The sequence below is a fragment of the Zalophus californianus genome, chromosome 8 (assembly GCF_009762305.2).
Source record: "Zalophus californianus isolate mZalCal1 chromosome 8, mZalCal1.pri.v2, whole genome shotgun sequence".
In the NCBI taxonomy this organism is placed as follows: Eukaryota; Metazoa; Chordata; class Mammalia; order Carnivora; family Otariidae; genus Zalophus; species Zalophus californianus.
The window spans coordinates 74,441,977-74,466,028 of NC_045602.1; the positions used below are offsets into that span (position 1 = coordinate 74,441,977).

At 45.7% G+C, this 24,052-nt stretch overlaps 2 protein-coding genes across 4 annotated transcripts in view; both read right to left on the minus strand.

Annotated features, from left to right (window-relative positions):
* The window catches only part of PRKCE (protein kinase C epsilon), a 474,803-nt gene extending 471,961 nt beyond the window's left edge, over positions 1 to 2,842 (minus strand). For all 3 annotated transcript variants that reach the window (XR_003524573.1, XM_027621307.2, XM_027621308.1), the window contains exon 1: positions 1,658 to 2,842. Coding sequence is in view for 2 of the 3 variants with exons in the window: in XM_027621307.2 (XP_027477108.1) it covers positions 1,658 to 2,005 (348 nt within the window). In the remaining variant the exon portion in view is untranslated. The remainder of the gene's footprint in view (positions 1 to 1,657) is intronic.
* On the minus strand, positions 2,102 to 3,848 carry LOC113938458 (translation initiation factor IF-2-like). Its single transcript, XM_027623858.1, has 3 exons — positions 3,717 to 3,848; positions 3,169 to 3,341; positions 2,102 to 2,988 (listed from the first exon to the last, which is right to left on the minus strand). The coding sequence occupies exons 1-3, from the start codon at positions 3,846 to 3,848 to the stop codon at positions 2,133 to 2,135; spliced, it is 1,161 nt and encodes a 386-aa protein (XP_027479659.1). The 3' UTR covers positions 2,102 to 2,132.
* Positions 3,849 to 24,052: the final 20,204 nt, after the last annotated feature.

The following is a 24,052-nucleotide window of genomic DNA, read 5'->3' on the forward strand; positions in this document are numbered from 1 at the left end:
GGCTAAAGCAGCCTTACGGTTCATCCCACCTGCTCTCTGCCTCACTCCATCTTCCTCATCTGCATGCACAATAAAGGCCCCGGGGCCTCATGACGATACTCGTGTTTTTTCCGTCCTCTTCCTGTTCTAAAACAAGTTCAAAACCACAGGTTTTGAGTGTTAAGTTCTGGCCCTGAAATTAGGTACCCCTTCAGCTCACTACTCTCCTAAGTCAAAGAGCCCATGTGTGGAAAGGAAATGAGGAGTGAGTGGGAACTCTGGCGGTGGGAGGCAGGCAGAAGGAAGGGGCATCGGTGAATGGAACGGGATGGAATGGCCTGGTGTTCTCTGGAATTCCATAAAGGTTCGCCTGCTCCACAAAATGTAAGCCGCCAATCTCCCAGGGTTGTACTTGGTATGGTCTGTTGGAGCTTCCCCGTAAGCCCTGTAACCATGGTTTTGGGCAGACTACATCACAGCGTGAGCATAGAGAGAAGACGCCTTTTTCCTATTTTTGTCTAAGACTCTATCTCCTTTTTAAAAAAATATGTAAGGTGACATGCCTAGGTGGTTCATATGCAGCCTCTGACCGTACGACAATCATAAAGTGGTCTGTTTCCAATCATTAGAAAGGGGATTCCTCTATGTTTCTCCATGAGATGTCTCTTTTTGTATCGACCAAAGAACCCTGAAGACATATGCACCCAGAGCCACACCTGCTCTTGGTGGAAACATGGAGCAAATCAGAAAACACCGAAATCCATTTCCTAATTTAACACCTTCCTTCCAAAAAGAGCTAAAAGAAGACTGGCTCTCCCTGCTTCTTTGGCTGCCAAGGTTGAATGCATTTGGTTCACAGTACCTGGACAAGGAAGGCCTGTTTCCAAGTCCCTAGTATTCTGACAGTGTAATCAATTAACTCAATGTCAGACTTAGCAATATCTCATTGCACAGCATCTTGAAAATCAACACAGGGAAATCGAGCAACTTTAAGTAGGATTCAAAGCACTGACTTCCAATTTCTCACAAGCAGAACCACTTTTTAAGATACAACACTCATTCTGGATGCATGGGCGATGCATGGGGCAAAACAAGCTTGGCTTACGTTGCTGGGACCCTGGGGGAGACATCCTCGAGAACACATTTTTCTCCCTGTATGTCAGAAGATGAGCTAACCACCAGGCAACAGAATAGAAACAAGCTAGCTTCTTCCTGGAGGGAATAAAGCAGCTCTTCACTCAGCGGCCCAGGACAAAGCCAGGACGTGCAAGAAGCCCTCAGTCTAGGGCTCCACGTGCCTCTCCAAGGACGGAGGAACCCACCCACACACAATCACACACAGCCAGCCCACCACGCTCCTGCGGAAGGCACCGGCTTCTCTGCCAACCTTCAGCACCAGTGGCTGCGGGCTCTACCAGCTTGCGAGCTCCCTGTCGCACCCCTTGTCTGGAGGGGGAGAGGGCCTTCCTTACCCTCTTTCCAAGTCTCCTCCTCATTGCCCCAGTGCCTACTTCTCAACTACGAAATGGAGTATGCTTCCCTGAGGCAACTGAGACACATGACACACACACACCCCAGATGGCAATAAGTCTCGGCGCCCCATGACCAATGCCAAGGCCGTGAGTGCCTCCCCAGGACCCCACAGCTGGGCTCCCGGACCGGGAAGCGCCCGACTCACCCAGTCCTCGAAGTGCCGGCTCCCGTTCTGCAGCAGCTCCTCAAACTGGATGGTGCAGTTGGCCACGAAGTCGTCGTAGCCGATGGGGGCATCGTGGAAGACGGCCAGCTCGATCTTGCGCCCGTTGCACACATCGGTGACGAACTCGTCGTGCCAGGCCGGGCTGTTGGTCTTCTGCTTGGTGGCCGTTTGGCCGATGCGCGAGTCGTCCACGTTGAGGGCGATGTAGGGGTCGAGAAGGAAAGTCTGCGGCCGGGGTCCCACCGCATGGCGCAGCGACCAGGCTGTGGGCTTCAAGCTCACGGCCTCGCAGATTTTGATCTTAAGAAGGCCATTGAACACTACCATGGTCGGGGCGGGGAGTGGGGGCCGGGGTCACTCCGTCCGCCCCGAGGGCAGGAATAAAGAACCGACGCCCCGGCGCTCTGAGCCACGGGGACTCCTGGGTCCCCTCTCACCCCACCCCACACTGTCCCTACACCTTGTAGCGTTGTGCCTTGGCGCGGGCGATTCTCAGCGAGTGCATGTATTTCCCCGCCGGGTTCCTAACGGAAAACAGGGAGGGGGGGGAGAGCTGGGGGACGTCCGTGTTTGGAGCAAGTCTCTCCCCCCCTACCACCAGCAGCACCCCCAGAAGAGGAGACGAGCTGTCGGCTTCGCGGCAAGCCGCGGGGGCTGTGTCGCCGCCTCGCTGGCTCTCCCGGTCCGGGCTGCGGGGACGCGGGCGCCGCGCCCGGCGCTTACCTACCTTTCGGAAACATAATCCCCGGGAAATTTCGACTCCGGGAGGGGGAGGGGGATGTGGGACGGGGCGGGGACGAGAACCGGGGGCGCAGATTTCAACCCGGATCCTCTTCGCACACCCAGCGCCTGCCGCTGACCGCGCGGGGCGGGGGATGGATCGAGGGATGTTCAGTCTATCCGGAGGGATGCATGTCGAGAGGAAATGGTCCTCCTCGGAGCCAAATTTAAAAAAAAAATCCACAAGCCACACAGCCAGCCCGGCCGCCTCCTCTTGGGCGAAGCCGCGCGGCGCGGCGGTCAGCGATCCGGAGGCGCCAGGAGCCCGGAATCTCACATCCGCGCGGGCTCGGGAGTCGGGCTGGCCGCCGCTCGGGCTCGGGGCGCAGGCCGGCACCGGTCGGTGCGCAGCGCGGCGGCAGCGGGGCCGGGACTGCGACTCGGCGCGGCCCCACCTCCCGGGCGCCGGCGCCCGCCCGCCGCGCTCCCCGCGTCCCCGCTCTCGGCTGCCGCTCGCTCGCCGCCCGCCCGCCCGCTCTCCCCCTCGGTCTCTTCTCCCTCCGTCGGTGTGCGAGCGAGTCTCCCTCCCTCTAATGCAGGAAATGCGCAAAAGACGTCAGTGTGTGTGTGTGTATGTGTGTGTGCGTGTGTATGTGTGTGCACGCGCGCGCGCGCTCCTGTGTTTGGGGAAATAGAAAGTTTTGCCTGTTGGGGGAGCAATACGGGAAAAGTGAGCGGAGGAGAGGACGACGCAGAGAGGGCGAGCCTGCCGGGTCGCGGCGGCGGGCGGGGGAGCCGAGCGGGGATCGGCGCGGAACCCCGGGGAGTGGCGGCGCTGCGGGCGGCGGTGCGTTTGCTGCGGGCTTGTGGACACCGCGTCTGTGGTCTCCACGGGGAGACCCGCGGACCGCGCAGCTCCCCGGGGCTCCCCGGCCAAAACCCTCTGGTAGAGCGGGAGATGTGGCAGTGGCGGGGTCGCCCTGCGGGGGGGACTCGGGACCCTCCCCCAGCCCCACCCCCACTCGGACCGAGGCCGGGGAGAGCAGCCTGGGGAGCATTGGCCCGTCTGTCTGTCATTCTGTCCGGAGCTGCTCTGCTCCGCCGCGGTGGGGGAGAGGAGGAAGGGAGGGGCGTGCGAGGCTCGGTGTGTGAGTTTTTAAACACTCATTCTCTCCTCCCTTGCTTTGGGGGCATTCTCCCCCTTTGGGACATGTCCTGGACTTCTCGGGCCGCGAGAACTTGTTGACAAGTGAAAGCTTAGTAGAACCTCGGCTCTATTTGCCTTTGTTTAGTTTTTACAAAGTGACTTCATATTTACTCTGGACCTCGTCTGTGCCCTTTTGGGGGACAGGCCTCTGATCGGCGCGCTGACAGCGGCCGTCGGAGCTGCGGGAAAACGGGGCGCGCCCTCTGGGGGGCTAGTGACTGTGTCCGTGCTAATTTCCTCCATAACCTTTAAACTCTCGCTGGAAGCCGCGGCGGCTGATCACGTGAGGCGAGCCTTGGGCTGCTGGGGAAGAATTTCCTCCGCGGGGAGCCGGGGACGGGGTAGGCGGCCCCGCGAGGGACGGCCCCGCGCCGGGGGACGCGAACCTGGGAGGGCGGGGCGGAGAGCGCGGAGGCCCTGGGCGCGGCCCTGGCTGCTATAGCCGAAGGACTAGGCTGGGAAGAGGTCATCTCCCGCAACCTGCGAGCAGGACGTTGTGCACAGGGAAAAAGCAAACCTCGGCCCTCCCGCGTGTGCCGAGCCCAGTCAGGGACTTTGTAGGAATCGTGATAAACGGAGTATTTTATTTGGCGGGTTTGGTTAGTGTAGACCAAAATTTAAAACCCACCTCTCGATTACATTTTCTCAGTGGAAAAGGTTATCACTGCCTGTGGCTTAAAGGCTTAAAAAGGATTAAAGGCGAGGGAGGAGGCAGTCCCCTGAAACAACTGGATACCAAGCGCGGCACACAGGTCGCAAAAAGGATCAGGAAGTCCCAGGGTGATCCTCTCCTAAGGCCTGCAGTCGCTGCTCTCCCTGATCCTGTCATTTCTCCCAGCCCGCCCTGATGAATGGGGCAGCTGGGTGGAGAGTGCTAAAATGCAGTCTTGGGGACAACTGAGCTCTTCCGAATGTAAAAAGTCAGGATACGTATGAAAGTGATGCCTTACATGGTCACTCCCACCAGCGGGAGGTGTGTTTTAGAATCTGTCAGTTGGACAAAGCGCAAGTGGGACAACTCACTGCTGTTCAATTTTTATTATGTCTTTGATCATCAGAATTTTTTCCACCATTCTATTCTTATTAAACTTGTTTCCCCCTTCAGGGGGCATGTGATGGAAGGCAAAGGCAAATAGGGCTAGAGCTTCTGAAAATTCATTTGGGCAGCGGAGGAAGTAATAGAGATGAAATACTTGACAGAGAGGCCAAATTTAAGGGGTACCAATGAGCGCAGTAATCAAAATGAGTAATACTTTAATGCAATATTTTTTAAAATCTAAATTAATGTAAAAATGGATGAACATATCCAAAATTTAAACAATTTTAAATGTTGCATTAAAATATTTAGGTTACCAAGTTGATAGGTACCCCTGAAATTCTGTGCCTGAGATGAGTGCTCCATTTGCCTCACCCTAGCCCCAGCCCTGTTGAGGAGTCTAGAAAGGCAAGGATTTCATGAATTTAGGGATCCATAAATGTTTCATACCTTCTCTGTACTCTTTCTCTAGGTGAGATTACCACGCAAACAGAGAGAGGTACACAGGATTGAAAAACATTGGCCCAAATCCCTCCTCTTCAATGTGTTACACGGGAAGTAAGTTTAGAATTAAGGGCACGCTGAACTTGAACTTTTTGCATAATACCATATTCCACCCCTACCCAGACAAGACTTCCCAGATACATATAAATAAGGTCTATTGCCATCTCAGTGGTTAGGCATTCTTAAAACCAATAACCTACAACCTTCCAATTCCACTTCCTTCTGACCCGCGTATGGTTACAGCAGCGCAGCATCTGCCTCTTAGCAGGCTGTTTGTTACACCATGTGAATAATCAGGCTGCGATTCTCAGATGCAACAGACACCGGTATAACCTCACCTTTTTTTGTGGGTTTTAACCATTTTTTAAGTTTTTATTTAAATTCAAGTTAGTTAGCATACAGTGTAATCTTAGTTTCAGGTGTACAATATAGTGATTCAACACTTCCATACAACACCTGGTGCTCATCACAAGTGCCCGCCTTTTAATTACAAGTCTAAAAAGGGGTGAGGGGGGTGGAGTGATGAAAAGATCTCACCAAACTGCCTGTGTTGTACTGAATGAATATTTAAATAAAAAGGGAGAATGGTGGTACCTTACATTGCAACATTCCTAAATTCCTGCTCTCATTGCGTCCTTATTTCTGAATAAATCTCACCTTCTTACTCTCCGACTTAGCCGAACAAAAAATCTGTATTCTCCAGTATCACCATGGATACGCCAGATGTGAGCTTGTTTAGGGAAAACCCTTAAATTTACCTGAAAGGGAGGATTGGGGGCGGGGAGGGGGGTGTCTAAAATAACCCTTTGCTCCAGATTCACATGAAAAGAAAAAACAAGCCCTTCGAGGGGGGAAAGTTTAGAAAGTAAAATTCCAATCAATAACTTTTGCCTACGTTATCCTTCTCTTGGCCCATGTATGCAGTCCTGAAAGATAGGACAGAGATTGGCATTGACACTGAGTAAGATGCCCTTTGGATTCCAACTACGGCCTAGTTATTTTGTGATCTTTGGGAGAGGGGAAGGACGAATGAGGATATCAGAATTTAACAAAAAGGACCAAGAGGGTGCTTTAAAAATTAAGCTCATGGGGGGGAAAGGACTGACTGAGCAAGAGTCCCCAGGGCCACCTGATTAAGACCCGCAGTAGGTGTAGGTAGGGGTGCACCAGCCTCTCTTGAGAGTGAGAGCACAAAGGCAGACTCACCCCTTGCCTGGGTTTGCCTGGGAAGGCATCACCCAGCAGGTCTAGACTTTCCAGTAGGCAAAGAGGAGAGGGAAGGGCACTGGAGGCAATGGGAATAGGGTACGCAGAGCACAAGTAGGGAAGGGGACGGCTGAGTGAGATGAGTCAGCCATCAGGGGGACCTGGCATGTTGGCAGGTAGGAAGAGGAGGTGAGGTAGGTTGGATGGGATCGTTAAGACTCTGGGGAGCCTGTAAATGAGTTTGAATTTTTTCCCTGGCAGACACTGATCATTCCAAGGTCGGGAACAGCATAACCAGAGTTAATACCTTAAAAAAGCAATTTTGCAGGGATGGATAGGTTTCTCTTCTGCAATTTCCCCCCAGAAGACTCACCCCAAAACAGAATGTTAAAGAGATTAGAAGATCCACACCTGAAGATGATTTACTCTAATCAAAAAGAAACATCCTGTGGATATTGCTGCAGTGGGTTAAAGGAAGCAGAGAGGGGGTATCAGAACCTTAGACTAGCATATCAATATTCATGTCCTCTTTGCTGTGCTAGAGGATGCCATTTATAGGATGGTAATGGCTTCTGCAAAGGTCGGCCTGGTCAGGGACTGTCATCCATTCCACACATGCTCCTTGGAACAGAATTCAACCACCTGGGCCATGTGATGGAATACGCAGCAGCACAATGACACAGAAAACCTTCCAGAGTTCTGTTGGCCCTACCTGGCCTAGCCCCACCCGCGTTCCCACCCCACTGCTAACCCCACCCTAGTTCCACCCTCAGGTTGCCTGCCTATGTCTGGCCTGCCCTGTCTTCTTATTTTGGCCCTGACTCTGCTTTGAACTCCGTCGCGATGGCCCAGAGACCAAGCTTCAATCACACCCTGCAAAGAGCTGGAAGGATCAGAGATGGTCCCATAGAGCTTAAAGGCGGATGCAGGCAGAAGATGGCCTGCTGCCCCTCCTTCCTCAGTTCTTTGACCCTGCATCCCAATCTCTCAAGCACCGTATGGAAAGTAACATCACATACCCCATCTTTGGCTGTGATGTTGATCTGCATCTTGGGACTTTTTTTTTTCTTAAAGATTTTATTTATTTATTTACTTATTTCAGAGAGAGAGAGAGAGAGAGAGCCAGCATGAACATGAGCAGGGGGAAGGGCAGAGGGAGAGGGACAAGCAGACTTCCCGCTGAGCAGGGAGCCCGGTGCAGGGCTCAGTCCAAGGACCCTGAGATCATGACCTGAGCGGAAGTCAGACACTTAACTGACTGAGCCACCCAGGCGCCCTGCATCTTGGGACTTTTAAGTATATAAATTAATCCATGGGTCTTGCTAAGCACCTGCTATGTTCACAATCCTGGGGCAGGTGCTCTAGGGAGGGCAAATAGATATATGGATGATTCCTACTCCAGTGGGGGAGACAGGAAGTCATTTATTTAGCAGTTGGTCTTGAGTGCGACGTCATTTGGAGCACTGGGGAAGCCAAGATGATGACACACAGTGACCCTTTATTTGTTGGACTGGGCCAGGTCATGCTGCTGTAATAAACAGTCCCCATATCCCATGGTCTTAAAATAACAAGTTTCTCCTTGCACTGCTCTAAATCCACAGCAGGTTGGCTGGGGGCTCTGCTCTGCCTCGGTATCATTCTTGCTCCTGCATCCAGACGAACAGAGAAGTCACTCTCTGAAACTTAACTGGTCACAGGCAGCAAGCAAATGAACCTCTAGAGGGTCTTACCCAGGCAACTAACTAGTCCACTGGATGTGCTAAATGATACTCACTTCTGCTCACTAGTTGTTAGCTAGAACCAGTCACATGGCCTCTCTCACCCAACCACCAGGGGCCTGGGACATTCCCCCAGGTACAGGGGTGAGGAGTCTGGACTGTTTGGTGAAGAACAATGAAGAATTCCATAGACCCTGTCCTCAAGTATCAGGTGCAGAAAGATGACTCAAGACGGCGTACAATACATGACAGATAAATGGCACAGTCGCAAAGGGCTATAGAAATGTAGAGGTTAACGACAATCACAATCGGAGGGAAACTGTTTGATCCCCCATGGCCCTGGGCCACTGCATGCAGAAGACTTCAGATGACACAGAGAATCCAGCCTGTATCAGAACTAGCGGCCACCTAAGCCCCTCTGCCCTTCCCTCGATATGTTTAACCTCACAGGACCTGTAGGTCCTTCAAGCGACCTCAGAACCAAGTCAGCCCTAAGGGGGCCTTCGGATACCAACAGAACTAGGACTTGTTTGTTACGTGCTGCAAGAGTTGGGAGATGACCTGGTCTATATTCTTTCTTATTATCAAATTTCTCTATTAAATGAGGAAACTAAGAGCCAGAGAAGTTAACTAACATGCCACACAAGAGAATTTTTAACAATAACCCAAGAAAGCACTAATTAGAGGTCTAAAATCAACTCTTAACGTTTCCTAGTTGGAGTTTCCTGCTTTTCCTACATTGGCACACTAGAACCAGTGCAATGCCACTTAATAACAACTCCAATTACACTTTAATACCTTGGAGACAAAATTTCTGTAAATCAAAGGTCCAGGTTTGTTTTAATGTATTGGTTCCAAACTTACCTGGCCTCAGTGCAATAGGATATTATAGACTTGTAATGATTCTCAGGGGACTGTGATATTCACCGAGTTCTTCCTTAAGTTTTGGGGATATTGTAAACAGAGTCCCTAAAACAAAAGGACTTTGTTATTCCTCAGCTTCTCTATTTTTGCATCTTGTCTCCTAACACCAATTAGATGTATCTTTGGCGTATGATTTTATGATACCTGTACCAAATGTAACAGCTGTTTCTGCAGGCTCTTGTGGCTAATTCATCAATTAGTAGAAGGACTGCTCTTTCTGTTCAGTGAAACCTTTTTTTTTTTTAATTTTTAATTTTAAGTAGGCTCCACATCCTACTTGGCACTCGAACTCAAGACCCTGAGATCAAGAGTGACATGCTCGACCAACTGAACCACCCAGGCGCCCCCCACCACACACACACGTTTTTCTTTTTGTTTTTTGGGTTGTTTTTTTTGTTTTGTTTTGTTTTTGTTATTATCTGACTGTTCAGATTAGGTTATATATCTCTAACCCATTCTGGACATTAGGTCAATCCATTTCTACTTCTAATTTACCTTTCAAGATTAAAGAGCCAGTTCCCCAGGGCAGGGACTATTGCCTTGTCATCATCACTGGTAACAATCATTTAGGTATAACAGATGTACAACCAGAATGAGTTAAATTCACAGTTTCTGTTGCAACCAAAATGTGATGCAAAGTGGCAAATCCTTCTCTCTTTTAAGGCCCAACCCCTCCCTGTCCCAGCCCTATTCCCCTACCTGAAGCCATAGGTCCTCCTCTCTGAACCATCCCACCACTTCCTCGCACTTCTCATAGCCCTGATCTCTGCCCGAACGACAGTTTTTTGTTTGTTTGTTTGTTTGTTTTTGTTTTGGGGGGGACCCTGTCTTAATTCTGCCACTTCCCTGAAAGGTCTTTAAGTTTGGAGATACAGTATAACTCATCTCGATACTTACTCTCCAGGATCTTGCACGGAAGAGGTGCAACCCTGTGCTCTATAAAAACTTGTCACAAGGATGACACTTTGAAATAAGAAGAGCGTCACAAATCTTGTTAGCCTCTCTCTTGCCTGCACAGATGAGCGCTTTGGCAATGGTTGGGTCGCTCCACTCCACCGCAGCAGGGATCTAGTGATAAAGAGATTTCGTCACTGGGCGAACGGGCAGCCTCGCGGCCGCACCTCCACCCCCAGAGCCACCAAGGCGGGCTCTGCGAGCCGACGGCGCCCTCTGGCGGACGCGAGGGCGCCCAGCCGGGCTCCAAGAGCCGGGAGCGCTAAGATTGCTTGACAAGCTATGGAGATAGTTTCAGGGGCAGACCTAGTGGCATGGGACCACGGGCTTTATCCATATGCCTGTCATGAGCAGGCGACAAACGCAGTCAGCGAACACCTGCCTTATGAAAAAACAATGCTGAATCTTTAAAAAAAATTTTTTTTTTCTTTAACGAACTAAGCTTCTCAAAGTGAAGACTTCTGTGCCTATCACTGCATCGGAACAACAGGCCATCCATCTGCCAGTTAAATCCATGCTGGGTCCAGGAAGAACAATGAAGGAGAAGCAGTTCAGGATTTAAAGAATCTAGAACTTGAAGGTAAAGGAATGTTATCTCCAGATAGGCCCCGGGGACCCACCCCAACTTTTTCCTGATGTCAGACTGCAGGTCAGCTCCTGAAGCTGCGGTGAAGGCTGCGAAAGATGGCTGAGGAAGCCTACTGTCACCCCCAGACTGGGGACAATTGGGAGTGGTAGAGAATTGGGGCCCCCCAGAGGCTGCTCCTCTCGTTCCAGCAGATCACTCGGTTTCCTTTTCTGACAAAACACCGAAGCCCGGGGCTTACTTGACTTTCTGCCACCTAACCCCACAACCACTTAGGAAGGAAGAAGGGATGAGGGTCCTTCCTCCATCCCACCAGTTGTCATGGAAGCGGGTCCCCCCAGCCCAGGCCCCCGCCTGTGTCCTGGACCCCTTCCCCAGCCCTACTTCTCAGGGACTCTGCGGCTGGCCACCTCTCGCCCTCTTCTTCAACCTCCCCCTCGCTGCCATTCTTTCCCAGCAGTGAGACTCACCCGTCCTCAAAACATCTCACACCCTGCCTCACCTCAGATTTCTCTCTGGCCCCCTCTCAAACCTCTTCTCCCTAAACTCCTTAATAGTTATGTACGCTCCCTATCTCCTTTTCTTCCTCTGCATCTCATCTAAGCCCGAGCCCAGGTGCTGGGGCTCACTGAGACGCCTCTCGCTGAGGGGACCAATCATTTCCACCCTGCCAAGCCCGTTTGTGGAGTCCCCCAGTGTACTTAGCCACTCTTTTGGCACCAGCTTATGCTGTTTCCTCTCCCTCCTTGAAATGCTCTCTTCCCCTTGGTTTCCATGACATCTGAGCTCTCCAAAATTTTCTTCCTGCCTCCTTGACTTCTCTTTTCCAGTTTCTCTCCTTTTCTTGGTCCTTTGCTCATCTTTTAAATGCATGATTATTTTATGGTTACACTGCAGAACGCTAAGACATTTAATGCAAAAGTTGCCTCAATGAAACTGTGACCCGAGGTGCAGTAAACGTTGAAGGAAGGAAAGATCATTGTGATGGGGAATGGTAAGAGAAGCCCCCAAGAAGGGAGCGAGATGGAAATTGGCAATGGAACGGCGGGTAGAATATCAGAGGCAGAGAAAAAGGGAAAGGGCATTCCTGGGGGAAGGCCTGCCCACTAAATGCACGGAGGGAAGTTTTATCTACTGACCATTAAGCATCTCTTTGCTAGACATGACATAAAATAGAGAAGACATGAGTCCCTAGTCTAACGTTTAGTTAACATTCCATTAAATAGCAATACAAGGTAGCAACAGACAGAGGAATGGGGGTAAAGCAAAAGAAGGAAGAGATCAGCATGGGCTTCCTGGAGGTGGCAGGTTTGTGGGCTATTCTGCTCTGTATGAATTACGGTTGGCTAACCATTCCAACAGGTATAACCCAATGTAGAAAAGCTCAAACACAACGGATGGTTATTTCTTGCTCACCTAACAGTATTGAGTGAGTGAACAGGTCAAAGGGTGGCTCTGTCTCCTCAGGCTTCCACAGTCACTTTGGGGGTTGAAGCCAATGGAACCATCCAGAAAGAAAAAAGATCATGGAGGAGCATGGAGCCTGGAAGGTTGTTATGGGCGAGGTCACCTACATCCCACTGGCTATGACTTAGTCACACGGCCACAAAGAACTGCAAGGGAAGCTGGGAAACATAGTCTGTTTGAGAGCCAGGAAGAAGAGGAGAGCCATGGCTTTTTGGTGAACAGAGGGCAGCAGCTCACAGTTGGTCCTTTCTCCCTTTGCTGGAGATTAGGATGCTCCACTTGGAGCATTACTCCACTACACCATCCATGTAAATGTGATCTCCTCTCCGTTTTCCTCATTCTTTTCCCATCTGATGTGTGAAAAAGAGCTACAAGGACCCTGCAGCTGTGAAAAAAGACACAGGTGCAGGTGTGGGCCAAGAGAAGGGTGATGAAGCAGGAGAAAGAGAGCAGTGTGCTGAGCTACAGGTGTCCAGAGAGGACATGCTCTTCCAGCCCCTCCTCCCTGCCCATTACAATGCCAGGTTGCTCTCATCTTTGGTGCAGGTGTGACATGGCAGGAGACATCACCTATTGTTTCCCGGGAGAAAGGTCCATTCTCAACCCACAAGTGAACTTGGTCAGGGTCCGCCCTTCAGGTGACCTTGGAGATGCTGCAGTGCAGTGTGGGGTGAAAGTGTGGGGTGGCGAGTGAGCCACCAGGCAGAGACTTCAAATGTTATAATATTCTGTATTCTGAACTTCCTAGGGAGCTTTTAGATCTATCCCCCCTTTATTGCTCCCTTCTCAACCACAAGTTCAGGACAAGTATCATTATTCCCATTTTACAGATGGGGTAACTGAGAAGAAAAAGTACCTCAGAGAAGGTGAAGTGCACACAGGAGCAGAGCCCAGAGCAAAGCCTGGTTGCCTAGAAGGGGCTTCCCTAGGATGACCAACATTACCAACCTTTTCTGTGTGGTGGTCAAGGCATAGCAGGGAGTGGGGGGGGTGAGGCTGTTCCGGAATTTCCTGGTGAAACTGAACCTCCGAGGCCTCATTGCCCTGCAGGACTCAGGCTGCTATTCCAGCTGGCGGGCTGCATGGAGACATGGGCTCCCACGTGCAAGTCATTCCATCCACTCTCTGCCCGGGATTGTGAGGGTTGAAGGAGTCCTGGCCCGGGTACACTCCCACCGTGGTGGAGCAGGGAGGGCACTGGCTGCACGGAGAGGAAATAAGGGCATTCAGAACATCACCTGTGAAACTTAGAGCTACTAGAGCACCCTGCTGATTGCTTTTAAAGGGGGTACTAACTTCAGCCCCCTCTGGGTTAGGTTAGATGCCTCTCAAGTTCTTATCTCACTGAAGGATTTTATTTTAAAAGCCAGCCTCTCTCTACTTCTCCTTCCCCCCTTCTCCTATCTTTTCTTGCTTGGAACCTGTTGCACCTCAGGTTAACCTCTGACAAAGGAAGCTTTCCTGGATTGTTTTATTTCTACAAATGCCAGTGCAGGCCTGTGTTCTTAGAGTGCAGATGCCAAGCCTGGGCGCCGCCTCCTGGGAACTGAGATTTCCCAAGCAGCTGGGAGGAAAGGCGGAAACCCTGCCAGGGGCAAGTCTTGTTAACCTCTAGGATGTGGCAACTCAGGGCCCTGCACTTTGGGAGGGTCCCTGGTACCTTGGGGTCTAGTGAAGGAAGGAGAAAAGATGCTTTTCTCCTCACTCCCTGAAAACTGTGGCAGCTTCTTTCCCTTACCCGGATCCTGCCTCCCGTTACTCCCTCTGCCAGGGCTCCCTGCCCCGTCTGGGGAAGGGGGGGGGGGGTCTCAGTTTAGATGGCATATCTCCCAAGAGACTCCTCTGCTCCCCCATCAGCCCTGATTCCACGTAATTGTCAGCGCAGGCCTGCCTGTTGGTTTCCCGCCAAGGCAGAATTGTAGGGAAGCTAATACAGCTTCAACTTCAGGACCCTCGCTTGCTCCTTCCAAGACCCTTTTGCTAATTTTATTTTCCTTTTCCTAAAGTGGGTTTTTCAAATTGTTTAAGTTTTGGGCCACATGAAACCCAGGTCTACCTGTGGTCTTTCCCATTATTCTTCGAACTCCCGGATTCAGGGTTGTGTGTCGGATTCCTTGGGGTATTCCTGGATCTAGAGCACAGGCAAGACTCTCAATAGACAGGTGTTAAATGAAAGAATGAAAGGAAGAAAGGATCTTTCGCTAGTGCTTAGCAGACCAGTGGTTCTCATTAGGAACTTTCAGCACTGTCACCTGGTCAATCTGAATGGGTTGGTATTAAGTGCCTGTCACTTCAGCACAGCACCACGTGGGGTGGAATCCAGCCTGGAAGCTCAGGGACTTCGTTTATAGGATCTGGGGCATATCGCCTGCCTCTCAATGGGACCTGGTTTATTCAAATGTAACAAGGAGTTTGTAAGGACTACTTTCTAGAATAACAATGGATATTGTATTACAGATAGGTACAGTACCTGGCACTGAGTACTTCTCAAGAAGTTTCTTTATATACTCGCTCCCTAGGAAACAATTCATTTTTAATCCTTTTTATCTCTAGCACTGGCAGGTCCCCCAAGGCTACTTAGAGCCTTTTAACCACATAGCTCCTGAACAACAAAGTTTGGGTGAAGGGTCCAAGCACACAAAGGAATTTGCACTGGGCCCAACACCCCAATAAGAATGACCCGGAGGGGTACCTGGGTGGCTCAGTTAAGCGTCTGACTCTTGATTTCAGCTCAAGTCATGCTCTCAGGGTTGTGAGATCGAGCCCCACGTTGGGCTCCGTGCTAGGCGTGGAGCCTGCTGAAGATTCTCTCTCTCCCTCTGCTCCCCGCCTCCCTCTCCCTCCCTCCCTCTCTAAAAAAAAAAAAAAAAAAAAAAAAAAAAAAAAAATTGGAAAAGGAAAAGAAAAGAAAAGAAAAAAGAAAAAAAGAATGGCCTTGGGACCAGGTCTGGGGTATCCCCCTATACACTGCTCCTTCCTACAATAAGATAGAGAACTGCAGGACAAATTCAAGGAACTTGAATAAAAATATAGATAATAAGGAAAGAAATCATGTGGCTAACCAGCTTCCTTTTGCCATCATGGTTGTTTTCCAACCCTTTAACCCACCTGGAACTCTAATTTACATATACCCCTCAGTAGCTGTAAAGTAGTCATTATTTCTCTCCGTCTCACAGAGAAGAAACTGAAACTGATATGGCCACATGCCACGGCTGGCAAGTGTCAAACCCAGAAATGCAGGCTGGGTCCATGCTCCTGCCACCTTACACACGGCTTCCTGTCCCCTGTCCTTCAGGGCGGGATTGACACACACACTGCTCCGTTAGTTCAAGTTCCCACTCTGACTCCCTCATCTCGTGGGAACCAGTCTATGTGCCGATGCAAGAAATGACCTTTGCCAACACAACATGTAGAGTGTCGTTGTGGTTGTTCTCTCACAAGAACTGAGAAGTGGTAAATGTTTCTCACGTTTTTCCTCCAGTGATGTCCACACATTCTGTGTTTGCATGTGCCAAAGCTTGAAAAATCAACAGCAAAGTGGGTGGGGCAGGCAGAAGGCAGAATAGAGTGGGAGGGGCGTTTTACAATTTATTACAATGCAAGTTCCGCTATTCGTTTCTTAAAATAGTAATAGTAGTAATGGTAATAATAACAATATAATCATAATGATAGCGAACAACTATTCATTGAGAACTATGTGCCAGGCATTAATTTTAACAACTTTTTTTTAATCACCAAAACAACCCGGTAGAATAAGCATTACCATGTATCTCCAATTCTAAGACACGCTTTTTTTGTTTTTGTTTTGTTTTTAAATCACATTTTAACATCTTATAATCCAAAAAAAGTACTGTGTCATACTATAATTGCTGGTGAGGTTTTTAAAAATCTCTTGCCAGTACATAAACTTGGGTTGCAGGTTATAGATGAAGCAGTGGAGATGGAGAAAACCTAAGCAATGTACCCAGGGTCCCACCACTATTAGGTAGCACGGCCTGGCTTCAGACACAAGTGGTCTAGATCCAGCATCCACCAATTTATTTGTTTGTTTGTTTTGCAGTCTCTGGTATCCTGCAAACATCTTCCCTAATAGCCATAGGTCTGTCCATCAGGACCTGGGACCATGCTGACGGCACACTCTATAAAATAGGATATGTATGTTTTTCATTCATACCAATTTTAACTTGCACATATAACCATGATTCTATTCTGTCTGTTACAGAAAACTCTGAATTTAGAAACTGCCTTAATTAAAAGAGCCACATTAAACCTGGCCGGGTAGGCTTGGAGTGAGACAGGCAACAGAGAGTTCCCAAGAGAAAATACACTCTTATGGTTGCTTCATATATTTTTTTGGCTCTAAGTTACTTTCACTTTCTGGACTCAGTTTCTCCAACTGTAAAATGAGGGGCCTGCTTCCACTCCAAAACACTTCCAAACTTTTTGATGGTGCATCTTTAACATTTTAAACATTTGGGCACACATCTTCAACATATGCATCCTTTTTATTTACAAAGAGTAAAACGTGTGTGTGTGTGTGTGTGTGTGTGTGTGTGTGTGTACACTTCTATGAGTTTTAACACACATACAGATTTGTATAACCATCACCCCAATAAGAATACAGAACAGTTCTATTACCTGCTCTGAATCCCCTTGTTTTACCTCTGGTAGTGAAATTGCTTCCCATGCCTAAGCTCTGGCAACTACTGATCCGGTCTTCATCTCTATAGTGTCGCCTTTTCCAGAATATCATGAAAACGGAACCATACAATATGTAACCTCCTGAGACTGGTTGCTTTCACTTAGCAGAATGTCTTTGACCTTCATCCATGTTGTTGAGTGCATCAATAATTTGCTCCTTTTTCTCGCGGTGTAATGATCCATTGAAAAGGTATACTATGTTTTACTTAGCCATTCACCCATTGAAGGGCATTTAGGGTGCTCCCAGTTTTTTGGTAAATCCGAATAAAGCTGCCATAAACGTACGTGTATAATTTTCAGTTCTTAAGAGTAATTATCTAGGAGTGGGATTACTGGATTATATAATAAATATACACTTAACTTTATAACAAACTGCCATAGCTACCACCTGTCACCTACAGCAGCAATAATTTAAAAAGAAAATAAAAAATTAAAAAACAAAAAAAAAACAAATCACTGCCAAACTGTTTTTAGATTGTCTGTACCATTGTGCATTCCCACTGGCAGTATCTGAGGGTTCCAGCCATTCGGCATCCCCACTAGCATTCCACCTGCTGTTCCACTCTTCTGTCATTCTAATAGGTGTACAGGGGTATTTGTGGTCTTAATTTGCACTTTCATAATGACTAATGAGGTTGAGCATCTTTTCATGTGCTTATCAGCCGTGCTTATCAGCCATGCTATGTCTTCTTTGGTGAAGTGTATTCAGACCTTTTGCCTATTTTTTAAACTGGGTTGTTCTCTTACTGTTGAGTTTTGAAGTTTATTTACGTATTCTGGATACAAGTCCTTTGTTGGATTTTTGATTTGTTAATATTTGCTCCAAGTTTATAGTTCTCTTAACAATGTCTTTTGCAGAAAAAAGTTTCAATTTTGATGAAGGCCAATTCATCATTTTTTTTTCTTTTATGGGTCATTTTTTTTTATTTCTAAGAACTCTGCCTAACTCAAGGTCACAATCTTTTTCTCCTATGAATTATTTATTTACTTATTTTAAAGATTTTATTTATTTATTTGACAGAGAAAGACACAGCGAGAGAAGGAGCACAAGTAGGGGGCATGGGAGAGGGAAAAGCAGGCTTCCCACGGCGCAGGGAGCCCGATGCAGGGCTCGGTCGGAGGAGCTGGGATCATGACCTGAGCTGAAGGCAGACGGTTAACGACTGAGCCACCCAGGCGCCCCTCCCATTTTCTTTTTAAATGTAAAATTTACCCTTTTGGTTTTACATGTAGATCTGTGATCCATTTGAGGTTAAATTTTCTATAAAATACTCTGATGTACAGGTTGAAGTTCATTTTTTTTGCATATAGACGTCTAGTTGTTTCATTTGTTGAAAGGACTATCCTTTATCCACTGAATTGTCTTCCTACCTTTGTCAAAAATCAATTGATCATGAATTGTACACTTTAAAATGATGACAACAGTAAACTTTATAGATGTGAATTTTACCTTAATAAAACAATCTATCTTAAAAAAATCAATTGATCGTATTTGTGATGATTTATTTCTGGACTGTCTTATTTTTCTCCACAGGTCTATTTTATTTAGGTCTAAACATTCACCAATACTGCATTATCTTGATTGTTTATCTTTAGATTAAGTTTTAAAATTGAATAGTGTGAGTCGTCAAACTCTGTTTTTCTTTTCCAAAATTATTTTGGTTATTCTAGATCTTTTGCCTTTTCACATACATTTTAGAATCAGCCTCCCTATATCTACAAAAAGTCCTGTTATTGCATTAGGTCTCTAAAATCAGTTGGGCCCTATAGGGTTGCTAGATAATAGACAGGATGTCCAGTTAAGTTTAAATTTAAGATAAAAAACAAATGAATATTTAGCATTATAACATCCCAAATATTGCATGGAACATAATTATACTAAAAATTATTTATCATTTATCTAAAATTCAAATTTAATTTGGCATCCTGAAATGTTTTTTTTCCTAAATCTGGCAACTCTTGTTTGGGGAGAATTAACACTTAACTATATAAGTGTTCTGATTTATGAACACAGTATTTCTCTTATTTAGAGCTACTTTGATTTCTTTCATCAGTATTTTTTAGTTTTTAGCATACAAATCTTACACATGTTTTCTTAGATTTATACCTAAGTATCACTTATTTTGGAGCCCTTATAAGGTGGTATTTTTAAAAATTCACTTTTCACTTGTTCGTTGCTGGTGTACAGATATACTATTGATATTTGTATGTTACTCTTGTATTCTACAACCTTGCTAAACTCAATTATCAGTTTTGGAAACTTTTTTTGTAAATTCTCGGGCCTTCCTATGTAAGCAATCCTATCATTTGCAAATAGGGACACTTTTCTTCCTTCCTTTGCAATATGCCTCTTATTTCTTTTGTCCAGGCTTAATTGCACTAAGACTTCGAGGAGAATGTTGAACAGGGATCATGAGAGTGGATGTACTTGCCTTTTTCTTGTTCTTAAGGAAGAGGTAGGTTTTTATAGATACACTTTATTAAGGATGAGCCAGTTCCCAGGTTGCTGAGATTTTTTCTTTGTCATAAATGAATAAATGAATATTAGAATTTGTCAAGTGCTTTTTTCCTGCATCAATTAATATGATCATTTCTTTTTCTTTAGTCTGTTAATATGGTGGACTACATTGATTTGATTTTTAAATGTTGAACTAGTCTTATCTTCCTGGAATAGATTCCACTTGGTCGTGATGTATTATGATTTTTATATATTGCTCTATTTTATTTGTTAATATTTTGTTGAAGATTCTTACATCTACATTCATGAGGGATATCCATGTGTAGTTTTCCTTCTCTTATCATATAATTTAAGCATTTACTACTAAAGATTTCTCTCTCAGCATTGCTTTAAATGTAGCTCATACACTTTAACATGGTGTATTTTAATTTTCATTTAGTTCAAAATATCTTCTAATGTCTCCTAATGTTTCAAGATATTTTCCAATTTCCCTTGAAATTTCCTCTTTGATTGTTTTCGAGATTGGATAATTTCTACTAATCTCTTTTCAAGATCATTGATTCTCTCTTCTGTCCTTCCCACTCTGCTACTGATCTTCTCATGTGATTTTTAAATTTTGCTCATTAAAAATTTTTTTGCTTATTGTGTTTTTCAGTTCTAAAAACTCCATTTGCTTCTTTTTCAATACTTCTATTTCTCTGCTGAGATTTTTTTTTTTTTTTTTTTTGGTCTTTCCATTTGTTTCAAGGTCTTTCCATTGTTCCAGTACTTACTTATTGGAACATGAATAAAATGGTCCCTTAAAGTCTTTGGTAATTCCAACATCTGAATCATCTAGAGATTGGTGTCTATCAGTTGTCTTTTCCTTTATTAGTTATGGAGCTTTTCCTGATTCTTCATAAGTTGAGTAATTTTGAATTGGATCCAAACATTTGAATTGACATTTTAAATATCGTAAGTTTCTGTGTTTCATTTAAATCCCATGGAGAATATAAATTTTTTGTTTACTTGTCCGTCTTAATAGGCAATAAGTCTGTTAAGTTCAGGGTGCAAGTTCCAAATTGTCTTCTATGGGCTATGTTTCAATGTCTGGTTCAACTCTCATAGTCTTTGCTGTACTATTCAGATCTGCCCCCTTTTGTGCTCCTCAAACCAGAAAGATGTTTTCCTTGGGACATGGCTGGTACAGTTTGGGGATTTGGTCTTTGTTTGAATCTAGACCAGAGGATATGGAAAAGAAAAAAGAGAACTCGTCACCAGGTCATTAGTACTTTTAGTTCTGGTTTCCTTCCCACATATGTCTGCTATCGTTTACTTTTCAGAGTCTTCAGATGGCTTCTTCAAACATCCTGTCTAGTTTTTACATTACTTACTCCATCTACCCTGAACTGGAAGTACCGACCTTTATAGATACTTTCTTTTTGAGAGAGAGAGAGACAGTGCGAGTGGGGGATGAGGTGAGGGGCAGAGGGAGAGGGGGAGAGAGAGAATCCCAGGCAGGCTCTATGCCCAGCACGGAGTCTGGTGGGGACTCAATCCCATGACCCCCGAGATCATGACCTGAGCTGAAATCAAGAGTCAGATGTTCAAACGACTGAGCCGCCCAGGCGCTCCTGTAGATTTACTTTTTAATGAATTTTAAGATGTCTTATTTTATTATGTGAAATATAAATAAATGATGAAATTTAAGAAGAGAAAAACCTCCACGTCCATCTAAGAATAACAAGGCCAGGATTTATCTATCCATCAGAACAATCATAAGAAGGACAAAATATATGAAGCAATGATTTTTTTTTTTAAGATGCTTAATGTCAGGCAATAATGAAGAGTGATCCCTTTGAGATGGGAAACAAACAAAGAAAGTCCTATGACTGACTCAGCTTAATGCCTTGAGAGAGTTTCCCGGCCATAGTTCAATGGGGAAGAATCCAGATAGAGCCTGGTGGACTGCTGAGCTGGGGAGGGACAGCTGACAGTCTGGGAGACCACAGTGGCTCAAAGTTGTATGACACAGTACTGGAGAGGTGAGATATACGACAGAGAAAACAGAGTACTGGAGAGGTGAGATATACGAGAGAGAAAACATAGTACTGGAGAGGTGAGATATATGAGAGAGAGAAAACATAGTACTGGAGAGGTGAGATATATGAGAGAGAGAAAACATAGTACTGGAGAGGTGAGATATACGAGAGAGAGAAAACATAGTACTGGAGAGGTGAGATATACTAGAGAGAAAACATAGTACTGGAGAGGTGAGATATACGAGAGAGAAAACATAGTACTGGAGAGGTGAGATATACAAGAGAGAAAACATAGTACTGGAGAGGTGAGATATACGAGAGAGAGAAAACATAGTACTGGAGAGGTGAGATATACGAGAGAGAGAAAACATAGTACTGGAGAGGTGAGATATACGAGAGAGAGAAAACATAGTACTGGAGAGGTGAGATATACGAGAGAGAAAAAACATAGTACTGGAGAGGTGAGATATACGAGAGAGAAAACAGTACTGGAGAGGTGAGATATACGAGAGAGAGAAAACATAGTACTGGAGAGGTGAGATATACGAGAGAGAGAAAACATAGTACTGGAGAAGTGAGATATACAAGAGAGAAAAAACATAGTACTGGAGAGGTGAGATATACGAGAGAGAAAACATAGTACTGGAGAGGTGAGATATACGAGAGAGAAAACATAGTACTGGAGAGGTGAGATATACTAGAGAGAAAACATAGTACTGGAGAGGTGAGATATACTAGAGAGAGAAAACATAGTACTGGAGAGGTGAGATATACGAGAGAGAAAACATAGTACTGGAGAGGTGAGATATACGAGAGAGAAAATATGTAGGGGGGCCTCCTCAAGTTTTCATCCATGTACCAATTAGCATATATGCATGGGTAAACTACCTGCCTGGGAAAGAACTACATGAGAGGATTAGAGGGAATAGTGCCCAGTGCTAGAAATAGCGCCTCTTTCCATCAGCCAGAATGGGAAACCTCATTATTCACCGGGCATTGAGTACTAAGGGAGATTTTGTCTTATTAGTGGGGAAAATTAGCCCTAGACTGAGCACTGCTCCAGTGCTCCAATTATCTGCCTAATAATTTTATTTTTTAAAGACTTTATTTATTTAATAAATAAATAGAGGGAGAGAGATAGAGCACAAGCCAGGGGAGGAACAGAGGGAGAGGGAGAAGCAGTCTTCCCACTGAGCAGGGAGCCTGACATGGGGCTTGATCCCAGAACCCCGGGATCATGACCTGAGCCGAAGGCAGATGCTTAACCAAGTGAGCCACCCAGGCGCTCTGCCTAATAATTTTAAAAGAATACCCAAAAGGATCAAACAATTTACTGTACCCCAGAACAAGGCTTAAGAATATTTAAGGGTAGATAAAAATATCCATTGCACAACAAGTTAAAATTCATAATGTCTAGCATCCAATCAAAAATCACCAGGTATGCAGGGTGCCTGGCTGGCTTAGTCGACTGGGAGTACAATTCCTGATCTTGGGGTCATGGGTTCAAGCCTCACACTGGGTGTGGAGCCTAGTTAAGAAAAATTACCAGGTATGCAAAGAAGCAAGAAAATGTGTCCCATAATGAGGTGAAAAATAAATTGAAATAATTGAAACTGATGAAGAACTGGCACAGATATTAGAATTAGCAGACAAAAACATTACAAGTATGACTGAATTCCCTATGTCCAAAAGGTTAAATAGAGATAGATAATATTAAAAAGACCCAAATCAAAGATCTAGTGATATAAACTACAATATCTGAGAAGAAAAACTGCATTTAAATCAATGGCAAATTAGCACAGAAGAAAAAACTGAGTGAATTTGAAGAATAGCAATAAAAATTATCCAAATGAAACACACAGTGAAAAAAAATCTTTTTAATGAAAAGGTCATCACTGACCTGTGGAACAACTTTAAACAGCCTTATCTATCTATATATAATGTAATTGCAGTCCTAGAAGAGGAAAGACTGGGAGTGGGAGAGACAGAATAATATTTGAATCCGACTCTTTCATTTTTATAATTCTAGATGTAAGGAATTCATTTAAAAAGTAAAAAATCTGCACGGCAGACATTTCCAGTAGGCTGTCAGGTCTCTGGCATAATAGCACGAGTAAGTAAGATACATCCCATGTCAGTACAATTGCATAATGAGGCAATAGTTTTTCTCCGGTGCTCCACTGCCTGAATTTAAACTCTTATCGGTGCTGCTCAGTGGGTAAGATGCCCAGAGGCTACTTTGTACTTGGATGGAATTTGAGGTAGATTTGAAAGGTAAGAGTAATAACAAGACAAGAACAATCAAGACAGGACCTCACAAGGTGTAGCTTGTATCAAAAGCTCCCTGAGTATAGAGCTAGTGAAAAGGAGGTTCATGCCTAAGTCAAGGGCAGGGGCTACTCCATGAAAATTGCCATTTTGACATTTCCTCTGGAGGGAAAATGTTTACCCTTTACCTGCAGGTCACAGGTTCAAATTAGGCTAAGTAAGATACGGCTAATCTCCCTATAGTCTCCAGGCTGACTTATTATTACTTTTTCTACACTGATTTAAATGTAGATATCTTGGTCTTTCTTCCTCTAACATCTTTTCAGCCATATCGGAATAGCCAAATGATTTTTCCAAAGAGACATCCTGAGTTCTGAAAAGAGCTTTTTTCCTGGTGCTTTGAAACTTTGGTAATTTAAAAATACTGAGTGGACATGTATGGCTATTTGCCTTAAGACAAGGTATCTATCTTTTGAAAGAATATTTTTTAAAAAGATCCAGTTGATATTCATTAAAAGGCCTTCTCCCATAGCCTCTGGCATTTCCAAAATGCTAAATGCTCTTTTTCATCTTCCTTCCAGCCAAGTGCCCCCAAGTAGGTATG

What these genes read in the sequence shown, in the direction of transcription:
- LOC113938458 (XM_027623858.1), bottom strand. Translation starts at nt 3,848, where the DNA reads ATGGAGGAAATTAGCACGGACACAGTCACTAGCCCCCCAGAGGGCGCG. An exon ending in GGGCACAGACGAGGTCCAGA is followed by an intron (nt 3,342 to 3,716) that starts GTAAATATGAAG and finishes CCGCTCTACCAG; the next exon opens with AGGGTTTTGGCCGGGGAGCC. An exon ending in CCGCCCGCCGCCGCGACCCG is followed by an intron (nt 2,989 to 3,168) that starts GCAGGCTCGCCC and finishes TTCCTGCATTAG; the next exon opens with AGGGAGGGAGACTCGCTCGC.